Genomic DNA, 13774 nt, shown 5'->3' with positions numbered 1-13774 from the left:
TCCAAAACTCCAGTTTGGCTATTCTTACATCTGCAACAGAACCAGGATGCTTTTTTCAATATCTATTTTATTATTGCCCTTTGCCATATCATGAAGTTCTATTTTGTTTTTTGAGCTCATACAGACCTAGGTTAATGTTTTGATGATCAGTTCTATTTTTTGACTATAGAGTTTTTAAACATTGCAATGGAGATTTCACCTGTAAAAAGTTATAAGGCCTTTACTATAATGTTATGTGTTGTATGTATTATATTATGTGTGCACACTTGTGTTTTGTGTTATATGTTTGAATGTACGTATGTCCATATATCATATATGATGAGCGCTCATGATAAAATGGATCCAAATATTTTTTTTTCACGTGATTTATATGGTTTAATTTAAATTGGGTAAACAACTGTTGAGGATTGTTTTAATATGTAAACAAAAAAGAAGGTTAACAGATCTGTTTGTTTACTTTTACCTTTCCTTTTCATTATATTTAATAATTCTCTTAAAGATAATGTAAATTGTTAAGAAAATTGTTTTCTTTTAGTGCCTTCTGTAATGTTACATAATTTTTTCTTTAGCCATTATTGCCAGAATTCCTATCTTCATCCCAGTGCCGGTGAAGACAATGTAAATTGTTAAGAAAATTGTTTTCTTTTAGTGCCTTCTGGAATGTTACATAATTTTTTCTTTAGCCATTATTGCCAGAATTCCTATCTTCATCCCAGTGCTGGTGAAGTCAAAGATAAAACCAATCTACAGCTTCTACAATAGCATCACTGAACTGCTTGCAGAACTTGCCTGGACACATTGTGAGCTCACCTGTATGCATTGTGAACTATCTGTTGGTGCAGCGACTTATGGTAGTGTTGGGGTATTTTTGCTGATGATGTCACCGGTGGTACAATTTTTCAAAGGAGCCCTCAATTGGCTTAATGTCATGGCATTTTGCATCCTCCTCTACTAGTGATGGTCTAAAATTTGGGGGCCAACAGAGGTGAGGCAAAGAACCTCACCCCCCCACAGGTGCAAAGGCCTATCCACAAGTATGGCTGTATGCTGGACCGGTAGTCAGTGACGGGTATGATCCAATTGCAGTGGTACCAACCTAAGACAGGAGGCTGACGCCTAGAGGTCAGTTCATCCGATGACGGGTAAGGACCATATGTTGAATTGGACTGCCTAACAGGCACGGTCCCTAAGCCACATGCTTGTTGTTTAAACAGAGAGGGGGAGATGTTGAGAGCCACAGCCGAAGGGGCCCCAGCAAACTTCCAGCTGCCAGCAAACTTCCAGCTGCTGGCTGATGATTGGCTCACAGCGCCAGCAACATCTAGCTGATTGGCTCCTCGGCCCCAGCAACATCTAGCTGATTGGCTCCTCTGCGGTGATGCTCATTGGACTGTTTCCCTGCCCTTTCAGACCACGGAGCTGCTCATTGGGGGACTTTTTTGGCTCCGCCCACGTGACCCAGCCAATCGGCCTCAAGAGCAGGAGGATTGTGGGAGGTGGAGAGAAGCTTGTGTGGGAGAGAGAGGCTTGTGGAAAGCCGGTGGTGGCAGTTGAGGCTCTGAGGGTTTTTTCCTGAGAGACTATTTTGTTTGTCGTGTGTGGTTCTAAAAATAAAGTTAGTTTCTTTTGACAAGTGGCTCCTGATTGTGCCCAGCCAGACTGCGGCAAACAATCAAGGTAATAACTTCATCAATTCTTTCCCAGTGACCACTCTTTTTCTCTCTTGGGAGCCACCAAAAACTCGGTAGACCAAAACTGTGGAGTCTCTGCCACATGTATATTAAAACAGAAGTAAAGTCCTATTTTAGAAAAAAATTCACTATTTTGTTTAATAAAACATTATAATCCTATGTAATTTTTCATATGTTCATGTTGAATGAATGGCCATAGCACAGACTTTCGTTTTACAACAGTAAGACTTTAAAGTGCATAGCTGCCTAATAGCACTTATCTTACACACATGCTGCAAAGACGAAATACATATGATTTTGTGTGTGTATGCATGCACATGCAGTGCTGTGAATCAAACCCAGGATCACATGCATGCTAAGTATGCATTCCACCACTGAGCTACATGTGAGGCCTGATAATATGATTTTAGTGCCAGACAACAGTAAATGCTAATGAAAAATTAAGTTAGCGTTTCCCAGAAGCCATGCACTCTAACAACAGTACCAACAAAAGCACCGACAAAAATTAAATAAGTCCCATCACAGAATATATGAAAACAAGTGAACAAAGGTCATTCTAAGGGGCTATGATGTCCTGCTAACAAATTAATAAAGGATATAAAAGTCAATGATTTTAATACACTTAATTTAAAAGTCAGTCAGGGCTGGAATTATGGCTCAGTGGTAGAGTGCTTGCCATGCATGTGCAAGGCACTGGGTTTGATCCTCAGCACCAAATTAAAAAATAAATAAACAAAGTTTAAAAAGAAAAAAATGTCGGTCCCAAAGAACTGAAAACAACATAATCCACAATAGTCAGAAGGTAAAAACAACCTACATGTACACCAAATGATAAATGGGTATAGAAAACATAGTATATCTCCATATAAAGTCTACCTGGGCCTCATTAAAATTAAAAGAACTAAGTTGTTTTTTCCCTCAACTTCCTGGCAAAAGTTATTTTCTCTCTGAACATCCTCATTCTGAGAATGAAAACTGAAAAGCTATTACCTGGCCCAGGTGAGCACCAAGAAAACAGGAATTATGGCATGTTCTCTGGCTAGCACAGCCTCTCCTGGCTTTGGTTTCTATAAATTGTAATGCTTCTATAGAACCCACCGAGAGACACGAGTTGCTTCTGCTTTTCTGAGAAAACTGCATTAAATTCATTTTTCCTTTTTATATCATTTGTTTATTTCTTATGTGGGTGAGTGACCAAACCCAGTCAGTTGGGATTTAGGCAGACATCCTGGCTTGACTGCTGTTAACAAATAAGGCATTATACAGACACAAAAAGGAGTGAAGTACTGATACATGATACACACGAATCTTAAAAACATCCTGCAGGCTGAGACGTAGCTCAGTAGCATGCCTAGCATGCATGAGGCCCTGGGTTTAATACCCAGCACTGAAAAAATATGCTAAAAGAAAGAAGCCAGACACAAAACATCACATGTTGTAGGATTCTATTTATAGAAACACCTAGACTAGGCAAACCTATAGGGACAGACAGACTAGCAGTTGCCAGGAGGCTGGAGGATAGAGAGACATTACATTTAATGAATATGAGATTTCCTTTTGAGGTAATAAAAATGTTCTGGTCCTAGATAGTGATAATGGTTGTAAACTGTACCAAATACCATTAAATCATACACTTAAAAAAAAATGTCCTTCCGTAGTTGTAGATGGACATAATGACTTGATTTTTATTTATTTATTTTAATGTGGTGCTAAGGATTGAACCCAGTGCTTCACACATACTAGGTAAGCACTCTACCACTGAGCTACAACCCCAACCCTAAATCATACACTTTAAAATGTTTAAAATGGGGCTGGGGCTGTAGTTCAGTGGCAGAGCGCTTGCCTAGCATGGGTGAGGCACTGGGTTCAATACATAGTACTGCATAAAAAATAAGCAAATAAAATAAAGTCACGATGTCCATCTACAACTACAAAAAAAATTTTTTAAATAAAATAAATGTTTAAATTGATAAATTTATGTTATGTGAAATTTTACTACTTAAAAAAAAAATGTAGCCAGGCATGGTGGCGCACACCTATAATCCCAATGGCTTGGGAGGCTGAGGCAGGAGGATCTCAAGTTCAAAGCCCGCCACAGCAACTTAGTGAGGCCTAAGCAACTCAGTGAGACCCTGTCTCTAAATAAAATACAAAATAGGGCTGGGGATGTGGCTCAGTGGTCAAGTGCCCCTGAATTCAATCCCTAGTACAAAAAAAAAAAAAAAAAAAACATGGGGCGCAGAGGCACATGCCTCAAATCCCAGGAACTCAGGAGGGTAAATGCACACCTGCCTCCATGAGCTTAGCAGCTTCCCAAGGCTTTAACATTTTGACAACCTGGTAGAGATATTAACATATATTTTTTAAACTGCATAATGAAATATGTTAACATTAGGAAGATCTGCATAACTTAGCAAACCAGAATTTCCCCAAAAGACTGATGTCACAAAAATGTGCATAAATTAAAGATTCAGTCAAAATGGAAGACGGACCAATGGATTTTAATATAAAAGAATATGAAATGCTCATTGTTATGGTTTCAGATTCCACACTGCAGCTAACCTTTAAGAAACTATGACTTGTCAAGTTTTATAGTAGTATGCACTATCAACAATTATCTAAAAGGCCATTAAGATAACAATCACTTTCCCAACCACATAGCTATGTGAGCTTTTTTTTTAAATAAACTTCAATCAAAACAACATATCATTGGGACTGGGGATGTGGCTCAAGTGGTAGCGCGCTCAACTGGCATGCGCGGGGAGCTGGGTTCGATCCTCAGCACCACATTAAAAAAAATAAAATAAAGATGTTGTGTCCACCGAAAACTAAAAAATAAATATTAAAAAATTCTCTCTCTCTCTCTCTCTCTCAAAAAAAAAAAAAAGTATCACAATGGACTGAATGCAGAAGCAGATATAAAAATCCGGCTTTCTATTAAAGAGTTATAAAAATGCAAAACAATGTCTGTTTGCTCACATTTTTTAGTTTGAATAATAAAGTAATTTTTCAAGAAAAAAATGAATAAGAAATGATTTTATTATTTTTTAAGGAACATTAAATTTCTCAGTTTTAATTTCTAAGAGATGAACACTGATAGATACAACCCATAAAAACAAAAACTCTTAGGGTTCTAATAATTGTTAAGAGTTACACAAGCTTAAAAGACAAAAGTTTGACAACCGCTATCTTAGATCATTCACTGTTTCTGTTCACAAATTGAAAAAAAAAACAAAAAAACCCCTACCCCATTCATAGTAGATCTACAGTACTGGAAGACATTTAAATAGCTATGACTTAGAACACAAGGTAAATGATCCAGACCAGATATCAAATTCTCTGGTCAAAATGTTTGGGAAAAAAAAAAAATGTTTGGGGATATCCTAGTACACAATATGATAGTAAGAAAAAATGTGCTCTGTTTTTTAAGGTAGGTCATTAGCATGCCTTTCAGGCACATGCCAGGTATCCAGGAAAAGAAAAATCTACCATAGAACACACAAAAAAAATAGATTCTATACCCATTTTATACCAGTTTCCCCATCTTCCCTCAACTAAACTGAGAAAAGAGATAATTGAGATTATCAATTCAAATGAAGATAGGAGAAAGCAAAAAAACCGATCTCACTGTTTCCTGGTTGCCATGGCTTGAGCAGCTTTCCTCTGAAATGTCCTTCTGCCCTCCTGTTCTGCCTCACCTCAGGCATAAAGCTATGAAGTCGGCCAATCATGGACTGACTCTCTGAAACTGCAGTCTATGGAAAAGCTAGGAGGTGAGAAACAACTAGGCAACCGCCACAAGGAACACTAGCCATCGCAGAAATGGATACTCCAGCCTCAACATCTGTCTTCACCTTATAAGAGATTCTGAGACAGAACCACACAAAAGACAGAATAGCTGGAAGCTCTGGACCACCAAGAATACCTAGAAATGTGTCCTGAAGGGAGTACAGAATGGGATGAGAAGAAAACCAAGATAGACACATGGACACCAAACAGAGAACTGAAAGGAATACCAGAAAAAGCATGACAGCAGGTAAGTCAAGGAAACAGAGTATCTTAAAAAGGATCTATAATGTCAAATGCTGCCAAGAGATTATGGAAGATAAAGACTGGAAGCATCTTTTGGCAACAACAGACATCCTCAAGTTTGGAAATACACAAGGAAGCTTCATGTAGCTGGCTAAGGAAAAGCAGAATACAATGATGGATTCTTGGGATTGGGGAGAGAGTATCAACACTTCTGGAAGTACTCTGTGAGGAGGGGAGATTTCAATGTAAGAATTTATAAAACAAGAAAAAAAAATCAAGGTAGAGAATAGAGAGTCACCAACTTCTTTTAAAAAAAAGAAACCAATCTTTAGGTAACACTTAAAAATGGAAAAGGCCCAATTTAAAAGAGAACTGAGTCAGTATATTAAAGGAAATGCTAAATTGAATCTGAAATAAAAGGGTATAGCAAAGTAAACTAGTCAAAATCTAAGAGCTAAACTGGAGTTTTTCTGTACTGAACTGAAATGGGGGGCAATGAATGTTACTACAATGATTCAAAGGCTACAAAATGTCCTAACCTATGAAACGATAACACAAAAGCCCATGATGCTCACTGTGATTTTATCACCAAATTCAGGATGAAGAGGTGCACAGGCTTTAAACTGAGAGATCAAAGTCAGTCCAAAGGATACGACAGTGACTCAGTTAAACAAAACTGAAAAATATTTCAGCTTTCAAAATTTCTAAGAGAATAGGCAAATGCACAATAAAAATCTGGAATAGAAAATAAATGCTTATAATATGAAGTATTTAAAGACATCATAGTTACAAATTAACAAATCAAATGGTTAAAAATTTAAAATAATGTGGTAAAGAACTTATTATGGGTCTGACATATAATAGTGTAATAAATAGCAATTATTAAAATTGGAGGGCTGGGGTTGTGGCTCAGTAGTAGAGCGCTGGTCTTGCACGTGTGAGGCCCTGGGTTCAATCCTCAACACCACATAAAAATAAATAAACAAAATAAAGATATTATGTCCATGTATAACTAAAAAAAAAAAAATTTTTTTAAATTGGAAAATATGCATTTGCATAAATTTTCCAGAAAGGACACAGTGGTTTTCCAGGAAGAGAGCAATCTGCCCACATATGTACTAGGTATGGAAAATCAGTTTCACGTGGAGTTGGGAAGCCAGAGTAGATCTACACAAATTCACTAAAAACACTGTCATACTAAGGCACCTTAGCAAAGAGCCATTTGTGGTTACATTTGTTTCTGGAACTCAGTGATTCCTTAGAAAAATAGAAAGCCTTTGCCCATTATATTTAGTTTTCAATATTAACAACACTAAGTAGAACTTCTGTGTCATAGGGTAGAGCCCTGTTTATACTTCACAGTGTAGGGCTGGGGAAGGACATGTTTTGGGTCTGCACTCAAACAGATTAAGGTACATATATCAGTAAGCTGTTTGTAATTTTGGTTTCAGAAAATTGTGTTGCTTTACCTATACCTACCAATAAATTATAAAGTTTATTTCAAAAAAATTTTTTTTAAAAAAAAGCAAATAAATTTGGGAGCCTACCTAGATTTTCTCCAGAGGATTTCCGGTTCAGTGTGAACCATTTTCTACCCTCCCCTAACTGAAAAGACCACACAAAAACAAACTTCCAATTCAAGGTGGGTTTCTCTGCTCACCAAAGGCCTTGAATCAACTAATATATTGTGATGCCTTTGGAAACAGCTGTGGATGCCTAGGCTAGTCAGAATAGTCTGAATTTCAAACAGAATTCTTAGGAAGGACCTACACGTGATAATAACAAAAATTAACAATAGTAAACATTCTTCAATGTTTTGATAATATTGGTATGTACTAAACACTGTCTTAAACACTTTCTATAGACTAATTTAATCTTAATAATCATGTGATACTGATAAAACTTTCATCCCATTTTGTGCTGATATTCACTACGTCTGCATTGCATCACACCTGAAACGCCCATCCCAAAAGGCCATCCTTCCTGCCTATTATTCTGGAAAAAACAAAGGAAGCCCTGAGTTCCACAAAAATTTGACTTACTACCAACACACACTATTCAAATAACATATAAGATGTTAGCTTACTGAGGAGGAGGAGGAATTGCAATACTCCTGAAAATAGTACATTAGATCCTAAAAAGGAAGAGTCAAAACAAATGAACTTCCAGGGATGCATTTAGGTACCTCTCAATTGAAATAAATAAATATTCCAGAAATATACCTGTTGGAGCCATCTTTCATATGGACTTTGGCATAAAGAACATCCACCATGCCAGGATCATCATTCATGTATTCTATTCCGGCCATCTCTACTTCCAAGGGTTTGCCCCCAGAAATGTCACTGAAAAAAAAATTGGAGTTATAAATGTTTCAGCTAAGAGGGCTATTATATTTTGAAACAGTTAATAAAGTCCAATATTACAATAAAATCTCTCTTTTTTCCTATTGATATTATCTAATTGTCCTTCTACTTTCAAAATAAATGCAGACAACTGGAAAACACAGGAAAGCATTTCCAGTATCCCCCTATATTTATCCCAATTTCCATTTTTTAGCACTCTTCAAGGGAAAAGGCCAAGGGATGGAAGCTCTGAGTGGCAGAGACGTTTATTGTGTTGGCCCATCTCTTAGGGGTGCATCTCTCTCCATGATTTCTCCAATTTACAAACAATCCTTTACTCATATAACCATGGGAGTGTGTAAACTGACATCATATCTCTAAAAGCAATGCAGCAATATTTATGAAAAGCCTTCAAGAATAGAAAACCTTTGCTAAAGCATTCTAGGAGCCCATTCTAGGAAACATTCTATGAATTCAGCTATAAAAATCTACCAGAGCTGATGACCAAAGTTTTCCTTTACAAAATAATTCCAATAAATGCAGAAGGAATAACAAGACTGGGAAATAGCCATTTGCAATCCCTGACAAAATAATGGTTCCAAGATAAAGATCACCAATGGCTAGTAAAAATGAAGCAAAAGGCTAGAGAAAACAGAGAGACCCTAAAAAAGGGAGCTCTAGAAACAAAGGACCATCAGGAGCACACCTGGAAAACTTCATTTCACCCAAAAACAGACGCTACTAGACAATCTTACTAGATGGTAAGATAAAAGTGATGTTTTACTATTGTTTATAATTTTTAGCTTTCCAAAAATTAACATGTATTCATTTTAAGTTATATAAAACCCCACCATCCTATTTTCTTACCAGATCCCATAAACAGGCATATAATTCAGTAGAAAAGTCCTTGTTGTGTCTAACTGAAACCTAACGAAAAATCACCTCAGAGCTCCCCCCAAGCCCCAGGAAGCTAGGGCCCATCTTGTCCACCCCCGTATCCCCCTATTCCTGGCATAATACCTTCCATGAAACAGGTGCTTAATAAATACATGAAATGAAAATTCTCCCATCAAGAGGGAAGGTGATCTGGTCAATTTTTTAAAAATATTTTTAGTTATAGATGAACCCAATACCTTTATTTTATTTATTTATTTTTATGTGGTGCTGAGGATCGAACCCAGTGCCTCACATGTGCAAGTTAAGCACTCTGCCACTGAGCCGCAGCCCCAGCCCAATCTGGTCAATTTTGAAAAGAATGTACTTATAGGAAAAAACATATTGAGCAGTGGATGTGCACAGGTGCACACCTATAATCCCAGCTTCTTGGGAGGCTGAGGCAGGAAGATAGCAAGTTTGAAGCTACCGCAGACAACACAGAGATCCCGTCTCAAAAAAGAAAGTGGTACTAGCTTCAAAGACAAAAGGATGTTAGGATCCATCAAAAGACAATTCCAAAACACTAAAAAGTTCTCTTGATACTGAATCCAGGACATAGGGATGCTCTCTGCAGCCCATGCGTCCTGATTTGGGTAAGGATTCACTTGAAACTTTAAGGCCAGGTTACTGTGAGACAGAAATTTTTTCAGTAAATTAAATAACTCAACTATTATAGGCAGATACCTGATTAAGAGAAATTTTATGGCTTTGATCATTTGTATCCTGTAACCATATATATATATATATATTTTTTTTTTTTTTTTACTGGGGATTCAACCAGGGGCTACCTACCACTGAGATACCTTCCCATCCCTTTTTATTTATTTTGAGACAAGGTCTCACTAAGTTGCTGAGGCTGGCCTCAAACTTGCAATCCTCCTACCTCAGCCTTCCAAGTTAGCTGGGATTATAGGTATGCATGAAGCTGGGTACTTCAAAACACAAGCCAAGCTCATCTCAGACCATCAATAATACAGTACATTTCCATTCCAATACACACACACACCATTTTTTTTTTTAAGAGCTAAAGTCTTGTTGGACCTAAACTCCAGGACTAAAAGCAATCCTCCTGAAAATCTGAGACCACAAGCACATGCCATGGGATTCCAGCTTCACTTATGTTTTTGAAACTCTAACTCTGCATAGTTAGATCACCAAAAAGTACCATAACATTCAGTTTCTCACTAAAATGTTTTTAATTATATTATATTTAATGTTATATCTTCAATTTCCAGGAGTTCCAGCTGACCACCTCCCTTGTCTCCAATCTTTAGGTGAGAATCAAAGCAGAATAACCTTGGGTGTGAAGTAAAGTCGTGAACTCTGAAGAGTTCCAAATGTTCAGCTGGCATGCAGTCTGTCCTCTATCTATTCCTCCTGCTGTTAAGTGTGCAGCCCACATTTGTACACTGGCCTCCTGCTGCTAAGAGCTCCTGAGTAATAAAATATCCAAATCCTTTCTGTCAAATCCTCCAAGTTCTTTCTTTTTGGGTCAGTAAACTGTACTCAGGGCTTCTGCAGCCCTGAAGTTGAATTGTTCTACAAAATTGGTATACTGCTTTTTATCTGGTAACAACTATAACAAAATCAGTGTGTCACTTTTTAAAATTTAGTTTGAGTAGACTAAATTTAGGTTGAGTAAATACAATTACTATCTTACCTTGATTTTCAGGTAGAATTTTCCACCAATTCTATCCTTACGGTTTCTGATCTCTCTGATTTTACCTATTTTTGTTGGTTGGTTGGTTGGCTGGCTGGTTTTTGGTTTTTAGGAGCTAAAAGAAGTTAGGTGGGAATGGAACTTAGGTCTTTAGACATGCTAAGCACACCTGAGCTACATCCCCATTCCCTTGACTTTAACAATTCCTTTGTATATATGTCCTCACTATAAACAAGCAGGATCCAAAGCCTCCTGCTTTAGAGAAGAACCAAAAACTCTTGCACCCTACTCCTAAGACATATCAAGAACATGAAAGAGCAGGAGAGAAACCCAATGGTTTGCCTGACGAATGTTCTTTGTCTTGTGGCCAAACTACTCAGGTTTTCATCTGAATGACACCTGAGGCAATAATCATGAATTTAGGGGCTGGGGCTGGGGCTCAGTGGCAGAGAGCTTGCCTCACACATGTGAGGCACTGGGTTTGATCCTCAGCACCACATAAAAATAAGCAAACAAAATGGAGGGCTGGGGTTGTGGCTCAGTAATAGAGGCTTACCTAGCATGTGTGAGGCACTGGGTTCAATTCTCAACACTGCCTATAAATAAAGGTCCAATGACAACTAAAAAATATTTTAAAAAATAATAATCATGAATTCACATTTGTTCATATAACTTCTCCTTTCTCCTCTTTCTTGTCCCTTTTAAACTTATATGGTTGGACTCAAGGACTATTAGAGAACACTCAGGCACAAGTAGGGTGACAAAGGAGCTAAAAGAAGTGTGCTACACGTGTCAGGCTGTATACTCAGAGCTACTGTGCTGTTTCCATCCCACAGCTCACAAAGAAAAGTCACAAGGGACACATTTAAAGCTTCAGCTTTGCTAAACACTGAATAATTCATTCAAAATCTATATAGCTACATGAGCCTTTAGCCTAACAACTGAAATGAAAATCCTGTTCCTGCTTAGATAGCATCCTTTAAATTTAAAAGCTACTGCCCCCAATTTAAACATACACAACTAACTACCCATTTCTTTAAAATATCTAGATAGCACAGTAGTTGTACTCAAATTCCAATATAAGCCACATTTATTTTAATACTCCAATTTAAAATGCCATAATATTAAGCTACAGCAAATTATGCACTAGTCTATTTAGTTTCAATGTTTTCCTTTTCACAGTTAAATTGGGGAATATAAAGTGTGCAGCTAAGAAATGGCATTATGTACTGATATTTTTTCTAAATATACTAAGTGAAAATATTAAGGTCAAAGAGCAAGAATAAAGGAAAAAAAGTCAGATGAAATTATTTACTTACCAGGGTTTTAATAAAAGTACTTTTTCTTTATTTTTTATTGGTTCTTTTTAGTTATATATGAATTCATTTTGGTATTATTATATAAGCATGGAATATATCTTTGTTTTTTTGGTACCAGGGATTGAACTCAGGGACACTCGACCACTGAGCCACATCCCCAGCCCTATTTTGTATTTTATTTAGAGACAGGGTCTCACTGAGTTGCTTAGTGCCCTCACCATTGCTGAGGCTGGCTTTGAACTCACAATCCTCCTGTCTCAGCCTCCTGAGCCGCTGGGATTAAAGGCATGTGCTGGAACCCAATTTAGAGTCCCATTCTTACGGCTGTACATGGTGGTGGGATTCACTGTGTTGTTTCCATATATGTACATGGGAAAACTAAGTCAGATTCATTCCAATGGCTTTCCTTTGCTTATCCCCTTCCCTTCCCCCCCATTCCCCACTGTCTAATCTATTCTTTCCCTCACAGTCCCCCCTCACTGTGGGTTAGCTTTCACCTATTTGAGAAAACATTCAACCTTTGGTTTTTTGGGACTGGCTTACTTCATTTAGCATGATAGTCTCCACATCATTGCTGGCAAATGCCATAAAGTTATTCTTCTTTATGGCTGAGTAATACTCCACTATGTTTACATATCACATTTTCTTTATCCCTTCATCTGTTGAAGGGCACCTAGGTTGGTTCCATAGCTTAGCTATTGTGAATTGAGCTGCTATAAACATTGATGTGGCTATGTCACTGTAGTATGTTGATTTTTTTTTAACTCCTTTGGATGTATACCAGGAAATATGAAGAATTCAAAAAATATAACACCAAAAAAATCAAATAACCCAATCAATAAGTGAGCAAAGGAACTGAACAGGTGCTTCACAGAAGAAATATAAATGGCCAAAAAATTATGAAAAAATGTTGAACATCTCCAGTAATTTGAGAAATGCAAATGGTGGTTCCATTTCTAATTTTTTGAGGAATCTCCATACTGCTTTCCAGAATGGCTGCATGAATTTGCAGTCCCACGAGCAATGTATAAGTGTACCTTTTTCCCCACATCCTCACCAACATTTATTGCTGTTTGTATTCTTGATAATTGTCATTCTGACTGGAGTCAAATGAAATCTCAGTGTAGTTTTAATTTTCATTTCTCTAATTGCTAAAAACAAGAGGCCCAGAATAGCCAAACAATCCTTAGTGAAAACAAATACCTAAAATTATATAATAGTGCTATAGTAACAAAACCAGCATGGTATTGGCACCAAAACAGGCAAGAAGACCACTGGAATGGAACAGAAGACACAGAGACAAACCCACAAAAATACAGTTACCTCATACTAAACAAAGGCACTAATAATGTACATTGGAGAAAAGACAGCCTCTTCAACAAATGATGCTGGCAAGACTGGAAATCCATATGTAGTAGAATGAAATTTAACCCCTATCTCAACCCTGCACAAAACTCAGCTCAAAGTGGATCAAGGACCTAGGTATTAGACCAGAGACCCTGCACATACCAGAAGAAAAGGTAGGCGCAGTACTCCTGCACACTGGCTCAGGAACTAACTTCTTTAATAAGACTCCTAAAGTGCAAGAAGTGAAATTGATAATCAATAACTGGGGTGGCATCAAACTAAAAAGCTTCTTCACAGTAAACAATCAAGAGCATGAAGAAAGAGCCTACAGACTGGGTAAAAATCTTTGCCACCTGTACCTCAGATAAAGCATCATCTCCAGGAAATATGAAGAACTCAAAAAAAATATAATGCAAAAAAATAAAAATAAAATAACCCGATCAATAA

General features: G+C 37.4%; 1 protein-coding gene across 3 annotated transcripts in view; it reads right to left on the bottom strand.

The window, feature by feature from the left end:
• The window catches only part of Ascc1 (activating signal cointegrator 1 complex subunit 1), a 111890-nt gene that overhangs the window by 42792 nt on the left and 55324 nt on the right, over positions 1-13774 (bottom strand). For all 3 annotated transcript variants that reach the window (XM_046419582.2, XM_046419583.2, XM_046419584.2), the window contains exon 7: positions 7946-8065. In XM_046419582.2, coding sequence (XP_046275538.1) covers positions 7946-8065 — 120 coding nt within the window. The remainder of the gene's footprint in view (positions 1-7945; positions 8066-13774) is intronic.

This window comes from Marmota monax, unplaced genomic scaffold (genome assembly GCF_021218885.2).
Source record: "Marmota monax isolate L192 unplaced genomic scaffold, Marmota_monax_Labrador192_F-V1.1 WCK01_AAM20220418_F8-fsc00019, whole genome shotgun sequence".
In the NCBI taxonomy this organism is placed as follows: domain Eukaryota; kingdom Metazoa; phylum Chordata; class Mammalia; order Rodentia; family Sciuridae; genus Marmota; species Marmota monax.
Note: the sequence above shows the minus strand (reverse complement) of the source record. Positions and strands in the feature narration are given on the sequence as shown.